At 45.4% G+C, this 18,161-nt stretch overlaps 1 protein-coding gene across 2 annotated transcripts in view; it reads right to left on the bottom strand.

The window, feature by feature from the left end:
- Window positions 1-17,865, bottom strand: part of ZMYND19 (zinc finger MYND-type containing 19) — a 422,686-nt gene extending 404,821 nt beyond the window's left edge. For both annotated transcript variants that reach the window (XM_030206586.1, XM_030206585.1), the window contains exon 1: window positions 17,619-17,865. In XM_030206586.1, coding sequence (XP_030062446.1) covers window positions 17,619-17,669 — 51 coding nt within the window. In that variant the 5' untranslated portion in view covers window positions 17,670-17,865. The remainder of the gene's footprint in view (window positions 1-17,618) is intronic.
- Between the last annotated feature and the right edge of the window lie 296 nt (window positions 17,866-18,161).

The raw sequence follows: 18,161 nt of genomic DNA, 5'->3' as shown, positions 1-18,161 counted from the left end.
TGCCATAATGCATGATATAACGAGCTGGGACCCCCTCCGCATTTAGAACACCCCGAGTTGTCCGGCCCCAACATATGAGCCAGTTGTGTTCTAGACATATACCCCCGTAGGACCACTCTATAACCACACTCCCTCAGCCTCTCATCTGTTACCAACGCCCGGATGCCCTTCAAGGTAGCTGACACATCCCATGTTGCCAGGGAGGTCCCCAGATCTTGTTCCCATTTTCGCTTAAGATCAACATATTGCCTCTGGGACCTACGCCTAGCCAGTGCCCCATACAATGCTGATACAGATTGTTTCTCTATCTGTAACTCCTCAAAAAAAAACCTTAGCAGCTCCCCCATCCGCCCTCTCAGGGGTACTTGGCTCAGGGATTTCACATAGTGTCGGACCTGTGCATAGGCAAATCTATTGCCCCAAGCTGATCCCACTTTATCTTGAATGGCGTCAAATGTTATCATTTCCCCCATTGTCCAATAATAGGTGTTCCAATCTTGTGATGCCCAGCCCTTGCCATCTGCCAAATGTCGGGTTATCTATCCCTGCTTCAAAAACAGGATTGCCTACGATTGGGATTTGATCTGTAACGTGTGGGTGGCCCCCCATTTGCCGCATCCACCACTGCCACGCCTCCCGAAGGGGCTGCAGTATTATACTTTTTTAAATTTAGAAGGGAGCTGACTACGAGGTAAATGGAGCAATGCTAATATGTCATAGGGAGCAAAAAAAGCTTCCTCCAAGCCCATAGGTGTGTAATATTGTGTGGCATTCACCACATCTCCTAAGTGGCGCAGCAAACACGCCTGATTATATAGGAACACATCCGGGATACCCATTCCCCCCTGTCTCCAGCTCCCTATTAACAGATTTTGGCTAACTTTGGGCTTTTTGCCTGCCCAACAAAATCTACTAAAAAGACGCATCATCCGCCTCAAATCAGACCGCGATAGGCGTATGGGTAAAGTTTGAAGAACGTACAACCAGCGCGGAAACAACACCATTTGTACTACATGTATCCGTCCCATTAATGACAGTGGCAAACTCATCCAAGAGTCCAATTTAGCTTTAGTATATTCCAGTAAGATTTTAACATTCAACTGATATAAATCTAATGTATTCATTGTGAGTCGGATTCCTAAATATTTAAAAGACTCTCTAGCCCATCTCAACGGAAATTCAGGGACCCAGTCCCTCTGGTTCACCTCTGGCGAAGCCAGCGCTTCTGATTTGTCTAGATTAATACGGAAACCTGAGTAATCGCCATATTCACGAAAGGTTTCCAGTAACGTGTCTAAGGATTCCCTTGGGTTTGTGAGATGTACCAAAGGGTGACACTGAATTTAAAGACATACTGGCATCCCAACCAGCTTGCTACCTGGCCTTTATCCCTGTTACTCTAATAGCCTCCCTTCCTCTCCCTGACCAGATTCTAACCCAACCTCTCCCCTCCAGCCCCCAACAGTAAAGCATAAAAATACCAGGTGGTCTAATAAGCTCCCCACCCCACCATCAACGCACCAAAATCTCAAATATTTTTTATTTTATTTATTTTTAATTTACATTTGTATCCCGCGCTTTAACATTCATAGCAGGCTCAATGCGGCTTATTCTAGTAGACTACCCCTCGCTTCTCCCACCCAAACCTGCCCATCCCCGATTGTAAAATAAACCTCTCTTGTATCTAGTGGAACCTTTTTCAAGCACTCCAAGATCCCCCTTGTACCTGAAGGCAGGAGCGATGATGGTACCAGAGACAGGAGTAAGCATCTTCAAATGGTGGGACCCTGCCCAGTGCATTCTGGGATGCACCAGGTGGGACCAGTTTAAGATTTAAGGGAGTGGGTATTACTCCTAACTTCTGGTACAGGATTAGAGACTGGCTGAATTTCAGTTTTGGTACCAATTCGTGTTCAGCCTTGTTTTGATTTTGGCCGAAAAAGCTGGTGCATTTTTGGCTAAAAATGAGCTGTCCCCATCCCCCAAGATCTAAAATCATTTTAATGCAGGAACCTACAGGGATTGCTCCTGCCCCCACTAGCTACCAATGAAATGGTAGTCCCTGAAAGAGGCAGACATTGATGGGTGGGTCTGGGATGGGGGGCTGGCAGACCTAGTCTCTTCAGCCATAACCAAGTAGCCAATTATGGCTGCAGATTCAGTTTCAGCCAAAACCAAAAATCCTGTTTTCAATCAGGCTGTATACGACTGGTAGGTGGCACTAGACACCAGGGAGGTTTCTTGTATTGTTTGGGGTGGGGAGTCCACTAGACCACCAGGGGGATTTGTGTGCTGATTTTGGGGGCCAGTATGGGAGCGAGCCACTAACCCTCGGGTATTTTTTAATAATGGGGACAGGTTTGGTGAGGGATGCTAGCTGCTAGACTCCGGGCCAGTACAGAGAGCAACCTGCGGAACAGTGGAGCTCCCTGTGACTCTGGGCAAGTCACTTAACCCTCCATTGCCCCAGGTACAAATAAGTACCTAAGCCGCATTGAGCCTGCCATGAGTGGGAAAGCACGGGGTACAAATAAAAAAAAAATAAAAAGAAGTGCGGCTACACACCAACGCCTCTCAGCCAGCCATCTTACTGTTTAAGAAAAAAAATTAGCATACTGCCTAGCCAATATAGATCAAGGCAGTTTACAATAAAATAAAATTCAGATAGAAAGGAATGCCATTAAAATCAATAGAAAAGACCAGAGAATATTCACTCAAAGTAACCATAAAACATGCACTCTCTTCACAAGATCATTAACTAATAGATTCTAAATTCATCCTCCTCAATAAGATCAAATGCCTGTCTAAAAAGTTTATTCTTAAACTTTGCTAAATTCATTTCTGCATGTAATTTAGTGGAGGCCCTAATGGTTAGTACTGAGATCCTGGGGAACTAGGCTCAATTCCCACTGCAGCTCCTTGTGATCCTGGGCAAGTCACTTAACCCTCCATTGCCCCAGGTACAAAAAAACAAAAACAAAGTTTGAGAGCCCACTAGGGACAGAGAAAGTACCCGCATATGTGTACAATGCTGCATACATCTAACAGTGCTATAGAAATGATAAGTAGTAGGTAGGTGTTGTACAGGAAAAAAACCTATGGAGTCATTCCGTGTCAAGTGGACCAATTTTAAAGGTCGTCCCCACCTCACCATCTCAGATTTTGATGAAATTTGGTACATAGTTTCTTTATGATAAAAAACTAAGCTGTGCAAAATTTTAGTTCAAAAGACTAAAAATTGGAGGTTCTAAGGGACCTCAAGTAAAGGGTTGCAAAATGTCGCCTGAGCAAAAATGACATTTTGGGCCAACTTCCAGAAGCTGTAAAACTGGACGTTTTAGTAGTACAAGGGGGATATTTGGAGAACCTGCACTACTTTTAGGGCTTAATGAACTGGCAAAACCCTAGTCCTCTTACGTTTTGAATGGTTTAGGCTCAAACTTTGCCAAATGAACGGCAAAAATCAATTTACAGCGATGTTGAGGCTGCTGTAGTTTCTAAACTAGTTGGCCTTTCAGGTTGATTTTTGGTAGGTGTACTAAATGCACGGCTTTAATGAGGCATTCCAATTTGCAGCACTTTCCTTCAAGTGGTTGAAAAATTATAAGCGTTCAAAGGTGGTATAAAAAGCATTTTTGCCCATTTTGGGCTATCTTTGATGCCCTTGATCTCCAGTGGGACAGCTTCAATATTCTTTCTTTTAGCACCATTAGAAAGTGCAGATTTCCTTCTATCAGAATATGTAGTTTTCAATTTGGAGTCTCTCCATATAAGGATTGCAAAAAAAGTGTTTTTTGGCCAGTATTGTTGAATGATAGATGAAACGGATATAGGGCCCATCGATGTTTCTAATTGCTGTATAAGTCACTCAGTTGCTTTAAGCATGCGTTGGTCCATGGTGGCTACGCCACTACCAATTCAATAGGAAGTGGCAACCTCATCACCAAGAGGTCACGCCCGATAGCCAGGCAAGTCCAGCCACTTGGCACAGGTTCCCAAGCCTGAAGGTGGGCATCTTACTTGAGGTTCCCAAGCCTCATTTGGTTGTCTTTGCTTAGTTTCTCAAGCCTAATGGGGGTGTCTTAATGGTTCCCAAGTAAAACCTCAGTGCTGAAGTGACAAGAATTTTTCACTGATAAGTTTCACTGCTGTTTCTGGAAATGTATACTGTCGTCCAAGTGCTGTAGTTGCTGGTACTGGAAGAACTGCTAGAATATGCTGTTCAGAAATCCAACAAGAATCTCTTCTGCTAGGCCAATGAAATGATCGTGCAGGCCCGCATGGATGCATAAAGTTGACCAAGGCATCATGTTCTTCAAATGATGTGTCACAGACATTGCCAATCCACCATTTGTTGTCATAAACACAGGCAACATACTGCCCAGGCTGAAGTTGAGACACATTTATGCCAGGTACACTCACTGGGTCATCCGACTGACAAAGTTTGACAACAAATGAGGAGGAATCATTTGACATTCTACTGACTGAAATTTGGTTCAAGTCAATGGGAATAAACTGGTGATTTAGTTCCAGCAACTGTGGAAGCTTTACTGAATCTTTCCTCTTGTGCAGATCTTGAAGATTCAATTTCATCCTTGGAAACAAAAAAGAACTTGATTTTATTTATTTTTTGATCACAAAATTCAAACAAGCCTTGTGCTGTGAGAATTTGGCTATTTTTAGGTCGTTGCAAACTAGCCTGAGCAGCTAGTCGCTTTGTTGTTCCACCTATGGCATCACATGGTGACTTGCCATGGCTTCTGCCAAAGAAATTCCACTGTGCACTTATTCCAAATTCTGTTTGATGATAGTACAAGTTGGCAAAGTTTTTGAAGTTCTTGTATTGTGCAGCTGAGCCATCACTAAAGTATGTTACATATTTTATTTCTCCAATTTTGCTTTTCAAGAACGCGATTAATTTTTCCAAGAATGCATGTACAGCAACTGCATCATGCCGCAAACTGTCACTTATTTTGCAAACACTTATGCACTGAATTTCACTTGAAGCATCACGGAAGTACCCAACAAATGGATGCAGTGTAGCTTGACTGTTTTCCCAGTGGAAACCTTGAACAGCATCTTGGACAATAAAGGAGTAGTTTTCAGCAAAGTCCAAGAGAACAACAGTTTCACAAGGATTTAGGTTTTCTTTAAGTATTGTGTCTGATGTTTGGAAATGTAATGGTGAATTGACAGGTTTGAAACTTTCAATGCAAGCTCAGATACAAAATCATCAACATACATTTGTTTGGTCTCCAGTGTGGTGCGATCTGTATGAACCCACTGCTTAAACTCGATTGTTTCACCTGGGTCAGCATCAATGAACACTTCTGTCAGGTAATTTTCAGGCACATCTTTACCTGGACATATTTCACACCTGTGAAGCATGCATTCTTTGCATTCCAAATTGCACACAGTTTTAGCCATCAGTGCTTTGTAATCTTCGTTCAGCAGATGGCTTCCAGCAAGCATAAGCTTCACATTTTGATGAATGACACAAACACACACTGAATGCATACCAGATGAGCCAACAGTGACACACCATTTTGGCCTTAGCTCACAAAATTTGGAAAAACCCACTTCTGGCCCATTTCGAGTACGATATGCAACATACATTTCTTTTAGATTGCTAAGCAGCAAGTGCTCTTGCATTTGAATTTTTTCAGTGCCAGTTCTGACAGAGACAAAATCTTTTTTCCCTAGGCACAGTCTACTGAATTCATCATCTTCAAAAAAGCCAAGAATTTTTTTTTCTGTTTCTTCTGGTAAAACTTTACCTTTCTTCTTGTCTGGTTTTGCCAGAATTCCACAAACTGATTTCAGATTTCTTGCTTTTTTAACCATTCTAGTTGAAACCATGAATTCTGAGGCAGTTCTTTGAATAGACCAGCTGTTTGGTGCTAAAGTTAGTATTTGCAGTTTTTCTGCATGATTTGCTGAAACTTGGACTTTGTTTTTCAACTCGTTTAGCAGGTCATCATAATCAGAACATTTGTCACATTTCTGACTGGTAGAATGTCTAAGCCACCAGCAACTGCAAGATGATGACTCAAAGTATTTTGCACTTGCCTGATTTTGCGCTTGGTGTAGCCTCGTACATCACGCTTGCTGACTTTTTTGAACTTTAATGGAGAAAAACCAAGAGATGTCAAACTTGTGTTCAACTTGCCAGAAATGTCACTGTGTTCATCATCTGCTGCTGTTGATGATGATAAAGAATCAGCAGCTCTGTTACTGACGTCTTTTCAACAAGATGGACATAGTTTCTGACCCGGCACAAATATTTTGCTTGTTAAGGCCTTTAGCTGGGCTGCTAGTGTGTCATCCAGCACTCTTAAGCCCCTTTTTGCATTATGACCACCTTTGGAAAATGGGTTACAGCAGGTTCTTTGCAAAAATTCAAACTTTTTCAACAGTAAGGATTCATGATGAAGGCAAATAGTTGATCCAGCATAGAAAAGTTGACCAGAATGCTCTTGTAACAACTTCTGTTGATCAGGCAGAAGCTCTTCAATTAATTTCAAACCTTTATTTTTATTGTATGTCAGTAAATGACACTCTGATGTGCTTGAACAGCCAACTGAGCAAAGTGGAAATTCATCTGATCTTTCTGGATCCATTGATGACCATTAGCATCAGTTCAACAAACGCGTTTATTCTTGCAATCAGGTTTTCAATGGATAAAATTTTACTTCAGTCTAAAGTGATTAATATCTTCATTTGTGGCATTTAATTCAATATAAATGAGCCTGTCGGTGCAGGTGCGAGTTTCTTCAACAAGAAGTATGTATACAATGGTTTCCACCCTATTTTTTAGTTTACTTGAACACAGTTTTATAACATAATATTTAAAGAAAACTTCTTTAGCCAGTTAGACTTGGCCAATTATGATTGGTGAACCCTGTTGCAAGGCAGAATTGTTTGTTTCATTGCCCAATTGTATGCTTCTGGTACCTCCTGGCTCCTGAGTGTCTGTTGCTAAGCTTACTTTGATGCCTACAGTTCACTAAGAGGTCAAACTGTAGCAAGGGTGAAGAAACACCAGCAACAGACACTGACGCCTTGCAACAGGGTCCACCAATCATAATTGGCCAAGTCGGTCATCCTAACTGACTGCAGTTTTCTTTAAACCTGTCATGAAACCTGGCCTCATCCTTCCACATCCTAAAAAACATTCCTGTTTTTTAGTTTTCTTGAATACAGTTTTATAACATAATGTGTTCTTTATTTTAAAAAATTGTTGCTTTTTGAAAGAAGAATCACTTTTACTACACTTGTATCAAGGGTATAGTGAAGAAATCACAGGCTGCTGCCCGCAAACATTTGAGGGCATTTTTGCAATCCTTATATGATGAGACTCCAAAATGAAAACTAAATATTCTGATAGAAGGAAATCTGCTCTTTCTAATGGTGCTAAAAGAAAGAATATTGAAGCTGTCCCACTGGAGATCAAGGGCATCAAAGATAGCCCAAAATGGGCAAAAATGCTTTTTATACCAACTTTGAACGCTTATAATTTTTCAACCACGAAGGAAAGTGCTGCAAATTGGAATGCCTCATTACAGCCCTGCATTTAGTACACCTACCAAAAATCAACCTGAAAGGCCAACTAGTTTAGAAACTACAGCAGCCTCAACATCGCTGTAAATTGATTTTTGCCGTTTTTTTGGCAACGTTTGAGCCTAAACCATTCAAAAAGTAAGAGGACTAGGAACATGGGGTTTTGCCAGTTCATTAAGCCCTAAAAGTAGTGCAGGTTCTCCAAATATCCCCCTTGTACTACTAAAACTTCCAGTTTTACAGCTTCTGGAGGTTGGCCCAAAATGTCATTTTTGCTCAGGCGACATTTTGCAACCCTTTACTTGAGGTCCCCTAGAACCTCCAATTTTTAGTCTTTTGAACTAAAGTTTTGCACAGCTTAGTTTTTTTTATCATAAAGAAACTATGTACCAAATTTCATCAAAATCTGAGATGGTGAGGTGGGGACCCCTGGTCCACTTGACACGGAATGACTCTATGCCTAGATCAATCTCCCTTCACCTGGGTTCTAGCAAGTATCACCATTCTAAAATCTTGTAATCACCAGGAATATATCTCACAAGCAAAAAAGCCCGTTTCGCTAAAAATGAAACAGGCCCTAGCAAGGCTATCATCTAATCACCATAATGTTTTAAATTCTCTGCCTTTCCAAATCAGCATTTCTTTTTCTATTGTTTCCTCTTTCTCATCAGTCATATTCGCCACCCTGGAACTTTTCCTTGCAGCTGCTTGTTCCCTTTCAAGGGCCTTTTGGTCTTCGCTCAAAGCTGCACGCCTGTTTGTTTGCGCTTCGGCTCTTCATGTGCATCTCCTGCCTGTCTTCCCTCTCCTCCATCCATGTCCAGCATTTCTCCTGCCCTCCCCTCCACTGATCCATGTTCAGCAACTCTCCTCTCTCCCCTGCCCTCCCTCTCTATCCATCCATGTCCAGCAACTCTTCTCTCGTCCCTGCCTTCTCCTCCATGTCCAGCGATTTCTCCTTTCTCCCTTACCCTCCCATCCATGTCAAGCGATTCTCCCCTGCCCTCCCCTCGCATTCATGTCCAGCAATTCTCCTCTGTCCTCCCATTCATGTCCATTGACTCGCCCCAGCCCCCACCTGCCCCCCTTTTAAGCACCCGAGTTCAAGTTCAACCCCAGCCCTCACCTGCCCGCCCCCCTCTCCCACAACAGCCCTCCTTTCATTCCCGCCGCCCTGCCTTTAAAACTATACGGTTACAAACCCAGCCATCCAGGAACGCAGACTGATTATTATATGTATCTACTATAATAATTTGCACCGCCAACGTTCTGAAGCTGACTTCGTACGGGGCAGACTGCAGTGAAGGGTTCGTAACTCTGTAACCATCTCTCTGTCCCGCCCTCGCGTCAAAACGTGATGACGTCGAGGGCGGAACAGTGAGAGGGAAGGGAACGCTGCAGAGTTGCTATGCAAAGGAACGCGACGTCACATGCATGAGGGACCTATCGGAGGGAAAGAAATGGTACAACAGCAGCACAAGGCAACCAACCAACGGCCTCAAAGAATCGCGCCACTCGCGTGCCCACACAGACATCCTCAAAGAACTACACCGAAGGAGAAGGCTGCATAGCAACCCACAAACGTTACTCCGTCCCGAACAGCAGCAGCTGAGTTCCAGCCGTCACAGGTCTCTCCCGAGCCACTCAGCGATTCTCCTCTCTCCCCTGCCCTCCCCCTCCAGCCACCCAGCGATTCTCCTCTCTCCCCTGCCCCCCCTCCAGACACCTAGCAATTCTCCTCGCTCCCCTGATTACCTCCGTCGAAGCAGCCGCGTCATTGAAAGCCCTGCCCATCTCCAGCCTTCCCTTCAAGTTTGATCCCTCAGAGTCCCGCCTTCTGACGTCATTTCCTCTTTCCGCGAGGGAGGGACTCTGAGGTAACGAACTCAAAGGGAAGGCTAGAGACGGGCAGGGCTTTCAATAACGCAGCCGCTTCGACAGAGGTAATCAGGAGAGAGAGGAGAATCGCTGGGTGGCTGGAGGGGGGGCAGGGGAGAGAGGAGAATCACACACACACACTCTCACAGACACACTCGCACCCAGTCTCACTCTCTCTGTCACGCACAGTCGCACAAACATACACACTCCGAGGAAAACCTTGCTAGTGGCTGTTTCATTTGTGTCAGAAACGGGCCTTTTTTACTAATATATATATGTCTACTATAATAAAAAGCACCTCCAACGTTCTGAAGCTGGCCGTGGCACACTGAAGTGAAGGGTTCGTAAGGTTCATCAGTCTGTCACCATCTCTCTGTCCCGCCTTCGCGTCAAAACGTGATGACGTCGAAGGCGGAACAGTGAGAGGGAAGGGCACGTCGCACACATGAGGGTGTCGTCGTCCCTCCCTCCCTGTTCCAGGCCCCCTCCCTCCGATTTTTAAAAGTCATCATCACTTACCAAGTCAGGGTTACGGCGGCCGGCAGCAGCGGTAAAACACGTGCAGGCTCAGCCCTTCTCTCTCTCAGCTGTGGTCTACTACTACTACTACTACTATTTAACATTTCTAAAGCGCTACTAGGGTTACGCAGCGCTGTACAATTTAACATAGAGGGACAGTCCCTGCTCAAAGAGCTTACAATCTAAAAGACAAGTGAACAGTCAGTCCGATAGGGGCAGTCTGGATTTCCTGAACGGTAAGAGTTAGGTGCCGAACGCAGCATTGAAGAGGTGGGCTTTAAGCAAAGACTTGAAGATGGGCTTTAAGCAAAGACTTGAAGATGGGCAGGGAGGGGGCTCATTTCCTGTTTCCGCAAGAGCGGGACCACAGCTGAGAAACAGAGAGAAGGGCCGAGCCTGCACGCATTTTACCGCTGCTGGCCGCCACCGTAACCCTGACTTGGTAAGTGAAGATGACTTAAAAATCGGAGGGAGGGGGCCTGGAACTGGAAGGGAGGGAGGATGACCCTGCAACTGGGAGGGAGGAGGGACGACCCCGAAACTCGGAGGGGACGACGACCCTGGAACTCAGAGGGAGGGAGGGGACGACGACCCTGGAACTCGGAGGGAGGGGACGACGACCCTGGAACTCGGAGGGAGGGGACAACGACCCTGGAACTCGGAGGGACGACCCTGGAACACGGAGGGAGGGGGGGACACTGGAACTGGGAGGGAGGGAGGCCCCTGGCACACACTCAATATCACACACTCGCACCCAGTCTCACTCACTCTCTATCACACACACTCGCACAGTCACTCTCACACACACTCTCTCAAACATACACACTCCGAGGAAAACCTTGCTGAGCCCGTTTCATTTCTTTGAGAGACGGGCCTTTTTTAACTAGTGTGTAATATATATATTGGAGAGGAGATGCTGCCCTGGACCTACCATGTTTCCCACCTTAACAAGAAGAAAAAAAATTGTCCTCCCGCGTGAGGTGGTGGAGATGAAAATGGTAACGGAATTCAAACATGCGTGGGATAAACATAAAGGAATCCTGTTCAGAAGGAATGGATCCTCAGAAGCTTAGCCGAGATTTGGAGGCAGGGCTAGTACTGGGCAAGATTTCTACGGTCTGTGCCCTGAAAATGGCAGATACAAATCAAGGTAAGGTATACACAAAAAGTAGCACATATGAGTTTATCTTGTTGGGCAGACTGGATGGACCACTTGACCCTACCTGTCCTTCCAACTACCGCCCCATCTCCCTCCTACCCTCTCTCTCCAAATTACTTGAGCGCGCCGTTCACAGCCGCTGCCTTGATTTTCTCTCCTCTCAGGCCATCCTCGATCTGCTTCAATCTGGTTTTTGCCCTCTACACTCAACAGAAACAGCACTCTCTAAAGTCTGCAATGACCTGTTCCTTGCCAAATCCAGAGGTCACTACTCCATCCTCATCCTCCTCGATCTATCCGCTGCTTTTGACACTGTCAATCATGATTTACTTCTTGCAACACTGTCCTCATCTGGGTTCCACGGCTCTGTCCTCTCCTGGTTCTCTTCCTATCTCTCCCACCGAACCTTCAGAGTACACTCTCATGGATCTTCCTCCACCCCCATCCCGCTCTCTGTTGGAGTTCCCCAGGGATCTGTCCTTGGACCCCTTCGTTTTTCAATCTACACCTCTTCCCTGGGCTCACTGATCTCATCTCATGGTTTCCAGTATCATCTTTACGCCGACGACACCCAGCTGTATCTCTCCACACCAGACATCACCGCAGAGACTCAGGCCAAGGTTTCGGCCTGCTTATCTGACATTGCTGCATGGATGTCCAACTGCCACCTCAAACTGAACATGGCCAAGACCGAGCTTATCGTCTATCCACCAAAACCCACTTCTTCTCTTCCTCCGCTCTCGATCTCAGTAGATAACACCCTCATCATCCCCGTCCCATCCGCCCATAACCTCGGAGTCATCTTCAACTCCTCCCTCTCCTTCTCTCCTCATATCCAGCAGACAGCCAAGACCTGTCGCTTCTTCCTCTTTAACATCAGCAAAACTCACCCTTTCCTCTCTGAGCACACCACCCGTACTCTCATCCACGCTCTCATTACCTCTCGCCTTGACTACTGCAACCTACTCCTCACTGGCCTCCCACTTAACCATCTATCCCCCCTTCAATCCGTTCAGAACTCTGCTGCACGTCTTATAATCCGCATGAACCGATATACTCATATCACCCCTCTCCTCAAGTCACTTCACTGGCTTCCGATCAGATACCAAATACAATTCAAGCTTCTCCTTCTTACCTACAAATGCACTCAGTCTGCAGCCCCTCAGTACCTCTCTACCCTCATCTCCCCTTACGTTCCCGCCCGAAACCTCCGCTCACAGGACAAATCCCTCCTCTCAGTACCCTTCTCCACCACCGCCAATTCCAGGCTTCGCCCATTCTGCCTCACCTCACCCAATGCTTGGAATAAACTTCCTGAGCCCTTACGCCAAGCCCCCTCCATACCCATCTTCAAATCCTTACTCAAAGCCCACCTCTTCAATATTGCTTTCGGCACCTAACCATTATACCTTTCAGAAAATCTAGACTGCCCATTTTGATGACCCCTACTTGTCTGACTGTACATTTTATCCTTTAGATTGTAAGCTCTTTGAGCAGGGACTGTACTTTTATGTTAAACTGTACAGCGCTGCGTAACCATAAGTACATAAGTAATGCCACACTGGGAAAAGACCAAGGGTCCATCGAGCCCAGCATCCTGTCCACGACAGCAGCCAATCCAGGCCAAGGGCACCTGGCAAGCTTCCCAAACATACAAACATTCTATACATGTTATTCCTGGAATTGTGGATTTTTCCCCAGTCCATTTAGTAGCAGTTTATGGACTTGTCCTTTAGGAAACCGTCCAACCCCTTTTTAAACTCTGCTAAGCTAACCGCCTTCACCACTTTCTCCAGCAACGAATTCCAGAGTTTAATTATACGTTAGGTGAAGAAACATTTTCTCCGATTTGTTTTAAATTTACTACACTGTAGTTTCATCGCATGCCCCCTAGTCCTAGTATTTTTGGAAAGCGTGAACAGACGCTTCACATCCACCTGTTCCACTCCACTCATTATTTTATATACCTCTATCATGTCTCCCCTCAACCGTCTCTTCTCCAAGCTGAATAGCCCTAGCCTCCTTAATCTTTCTTCATAGGGAAGTTGTCCCATCCCCGCTATCATTTAGTCGCCCTTCGCTGCACCTTTTCCAATTCTACTATATCTTTCTTGAGATGCGGCGACCAGAACTGAACACAATACTCAAGGTGCGGTCGCACCATGGAGCGATACAACGGCATTATAACATCCTCACACCTGTTTTCCATACCTTTCCTAATAATACCCAACATTCTATTCGCTTTCCTAGTCGCAGCAGCACACTGAGCAGAAGGTTTCAGCGTATTATCGACGATGACACCCAGATCCCTTTCTTGGTCCGTAACTCCTAACGTGGAACCTTGCATGACGTAGCCATAATTCGGGTTCTTTTTTCCCACATGCATCACCTTGCACTTGCTCACATTAAACGTAATCTGCCATTTAGCCTCCCAGTCTCGTAAGGTCCTCTTGTAATTTTTCACAATCCTGTCGCGATTTAACAACTTTGAATAACTTTGTGTCAACAGCAAATTTAATTACCTCGCTAGTTACTCCCATCTCTAAATCATTTATAAATATATTAAAAAGCAGCGGTCCTAGCACAGACCCCGGAGGAACCCCCCTAACTACCCTTCTCCATTGTGAATACTGACCATTTAACCCCACTCTCTGTTTCCTATCCTTCAACCAGTTTTTAATCCACAATAGGACATTTCCTCCTATCCCATGACCCTCCAATTTCCTCTGTAGCCTTTCATGAGGTACCTTGTCAAACGCCTTTTGAAAATCCAGATACACAATATCAACCGACTCCCCTTTGTCCACATGTTTGTTTACTCCTTCAAAGAATTGCAGTAAATTGGTCAGGCAAGATTTCCCCACACAAAAGCCATGCTGACTCGGTCTCAGTAATCCATGTCCTTGGATGTGCTCTGTAATTTTGTTTTTAATAGCAGCCTCTACCATTTTCCCCGGCACTGACGTCAGACTCACTGGTCTATAATTTCCCAGATCTCCCCTGGAACCTTTTAAAAAAAATCGGCGTTACATTGGCCACCCTCCAATCTTCCGGTACCACGCTCGAATCTAAGGATAAATTGCATATCACTAGCAGTAGATCCGCAAGCTCATTTTTCAGTTCTATCAGTACTCCAGGAGATTTGCTACTCTTCCGTTTGCTGAACTGCCCAATTACGTCCTCCAGGTTTACCATGAAGTAAGTTTCTCCGACTCGTCCGCTTGAAATGCCATTTCCGACACCGGTATCCCACCCAAATCTTCCTCGGTGAAGACCGAAGCAAAGAATTCATTCTCTCCGCTACGTCTTTGTCTTCCTTGATCGCCCCTTTTACCCCTCGGTCATCCAGCGGCCCAACCAATTCTTTTGCCAGCTTCCTGCTTTTAATATACCGAAAAAAAAATTTTACTATGTTTTTTGCCTCTAATGCTATCTTTTTTTCATAATCCCTCTTGGCCTTCTTTATCTGCGCCTTGCATTTGCTTTGACACTCCTTATGCTGCTTCTTGTTATTTTCAGACGGTTCCTTCTTCCATTTTCTGAAGGCGTTTCTTTTAGCCCTAATAGCTTCCTTCACCTCACTTTTCAACCAGGCCGGCTGCCTTTTGGACTTCTGCCTTTCTTTTCTAATTTGCGAAATATGTATGGCCTGGGCCTCCAGGATAGTATTTTTGAACAGCGTCCACGCCTGTTGTACAATTTTTACTCTCTCAGTTGCCCCCCTAAGTTTTTTTTTTTACCGTTCTTCTCATTTTATCATAGTCTCCTTTTTTAAAGTTAAACGCTAACGTATTTGACTTTCTGTGTACAGTTACTTCAAGGTCGATATCAAAACTGATCATATTATGATCACTGTTATCAAGCGGCCCCAGTACCATAACGTTCCTCACCAGATCATGCGCTCCACTAAGGACCAAGTCTAGAATTTTTCCTTCTCTCGTCGGCTCCTGCACCAGCTGCTCCATAAAGCTGTCCTTGATTTCATCAAGGAATTGTACCTCTCTAGCTTGTCCTGATGTTACATTTACCCAGTCTATATTTGGATAATTGAAGTCACCCATTATTATCACATTGCCCATTTTGTTCGCGTCTCTGATTTCTTTTATCATTTCTGCATCTACCTGCTCATCCTGGCGAGGCGGACGGTAGTACACTCCTATCACCGTCCTTTTCCCGTTTATACATGGAATTTCAACCCACAATGATTCAAAGGTGTGATTTGTGTCCTGCTGAATTTGTACTCTGAGTCAAGGCTCTCGTTAATATACAATGCTACCCCCTCCACCAGTCCGGTCCACCCTATCACTACGATATACTTTGTACCCCGATATGACAGTGTCCCACTGGTTATCCTCCTTCCACCCGGTCTCAGTAATGCCTATTATATCCAATTTTTCATTTAGTGCAATATATTCCAACTCTCCCATCTTATTTCTTAGACTCCTAGCATTTGCATATAGACATTTCAGAGTATATTTGTTGTTCCTATTTGCATGATGCTTAGTACTTGACACTATTGAGTTGCCATCTTTTGTCTGATCTTTAGTTGTATTTAAGGGCACCTGGCCTACCACGGTCTGTTGTGCAACCTCACTATCCAGAAACCCTATCTTCCCTGTGTGTGAGGAATCTTTTCCCGAACCATGCGCTTTTGAGTGACTGTCGGCCTTCCCCCCATTTCCAGTTTAAAAGCTGCTCTAGCTCCTTTTTAAATGCCGACGCCAGCAGCCTGGTCCCACCCTGGTTAAGGTGGAGCCCATCCTTTCGGAATAGGCTCCCCCTTCCCCAGAATGTTGCCCAGTTCCTAACAAATCTCAAACCCTCCTCCCTGCACCACTGTCTCATCCACGCATTGGGCCCTCCTGCGCGTGGAACAGGTAGCATTTCAGAAAATGCTACCCTAGAGGATCTGGATTTGATCTTTCTACCTAAGAGCCTAAATTTGGCTTCCAGAACCTCTCTCCCACATTTTCCTATGTCATTGGTACCCACATGTACCAAGACAGCGGACTCCTCCCCAGCACTATCTAGAATCCTATCTAGGTGATGCGTGAGGCCCGCCACCTTCGCACCAGGCAGGCAAGTCACCAGGCGATCCTCACATCCACCAGCCACCCAGCTATCTATATGCCTAATGATCGAATCACCAACTACAACAGCTGTCCTAACCTTTCCCTCCCGGGCAGCACTTGGAGACATATCCTCGGTGGGCAGGTCCTGGCTACACGAGTACGTCCTACTTCTTACTTAGTAGTACTTCTTACCTAGTAGCGCTTTAGAAATGTCAAATAGTAGTAGTAGTACTATGCAGGTCTTTTTCTGCCGTCATCTACTATGTTACTATGTTCTGCATGGCTTTGGGGTAGTAATAACTGCATTAACATGCATTTTAGTAATCTGTTTCCGTGTGAATAAATACCCTCGCTGAAACCCTTTCTACAGTACTAATCCATGGTTACAATTAAAAATATACCTTTGTGTATATCTATATATCTCGTGTTAAACCCGCAACTGCATCGGTCCCACTAGCTCTCATTTCCAAAAGGTGCGTTTTTGAGAACTAAAATTGGCACACTTTGGTAAGAACACGTGCATGTAGAAAGAATGATTCAGGTTCTTCTCAGTGGTACCCTAATATACAAGACAAACGTCTCAAAAAATAAATAATCCTTTCACACAATGAATAAAAGAAATTTAGGTCCAGGTTTTGAACCATCAGGAAGCTCTCTATAGTACTGTATTGAATGTAAATATAATACAGATCATTAATCGCATCTTAAAATAGAAAAATCGTTATACAAAAATCTAGTAGACAGAAAACGGGAGCGAACGCAGAATCAGTGTGGCGCACGACACAGCAGAGAACACGTGCACAGCCGGCGCCGCTACCGTTTCCCCAGGCCCTCTCTAACTCCGACAATTGGAAACAAAAGTTTGCAAAATTATCGGGGATACTAAACCCAGTGACAGTTAGCTATCCCTCAACAGAGTCAAAGGAGTTTGTTCAATATTAGGAGTGGTCAAGCATCCACAGCGCTGCTCCCTGAACGGCAACCGTATTCCCTAATACAACACAACAGCGCACATGAGGCAAAAATAAAAAACCTTATTCCAGCATAGTCTCTCTCTCTCTCTCCACAACCCCACCTGCAACCCCACCTGGCATCTCCTAAAACCAAACAACACCTAGCCTCCTCGGGCATCAAGCTGCGCCCGCCCATTTTCCCTATGCCAACAGCCACCTCAACCCTATCCTTCATCTTTCCCCTCCCGCACGGTCGACATCAACTCCAACCTGCACTCCCCACCCCCTCCCCCCAACTTCAGTTCATTTCTCATTCGTCCGCGTCCTTCACCCCACCATCTGCCCAGTAACATATAACTTGCCAACAAGCCTCCTTTCTCTTACACTCCCACTGCAGCCCCCTCACAAAAGCCACTCCACCTCCCTCCCTCCACAGCAGTAGCAGGCTTTTCCCCGACCAACTGCTCTTCACCTCACCTTCCCGGCTACTCGTCCGAGTCGCACAATACCCAGCTTGAAATCAGTCATGACCGTTCTCAGGCGTAGATCTCTTGCGGGAAAAGTAATTGTAAGAGAGGCAACGCCACCGCGTGCCCCGAGTCCCGCACCAATACCAGTGCCACGCACCGCAGAACACACACACACTCATAGAAGGCGAAAAGAACCGGCGGTGGTGGTGGTGTAGGGATTGGGGAAGGACGACACCCAAGGGCCGCGACCAAGATCGTCCAATCCACGGAGGCGGGAGTCGTGACGTATAAACAGGGAAACCGTGGTCGGGAGACATTAACCAATCTGAAAACGGAAGTTGAGGTTACGCAAGAACGTGTGCCGTTCGAGCCGCTAACGTAAGTTTCGCGGGAAGCACCGGCACTGTGTGGTGGTATGGGATAAGTTACCTGTCTGTTTTTCTGACGAGGTGATCTATTGCGTCTTGCACAGGCCTAGGCGCTAAAGCCCTAACAGCACAGAAACTTAGCTTTATAATGCTCAAAGGAAATAGTATTCAAATTATATGCA

The sequence above is a fragment of the Microcaecilia unicolor genome, chromosome 6, assembly GCF_901765095.1.
Source record: "Microcaecilia unicolor chromosome 6, aMicUni1.1, whole genome shotgun sequence".
In the NCBI taxonomy this organism is placed as follows: Eukaryota; Metazoa; Chordata; class Amphibia; order Gymnophiona; family Siphonopidae; genus Microcaecilia; species Microcaecilia unicolor.
This window is presented reverse-complemented; position numbering and strand designations above follow the sequence as displayed.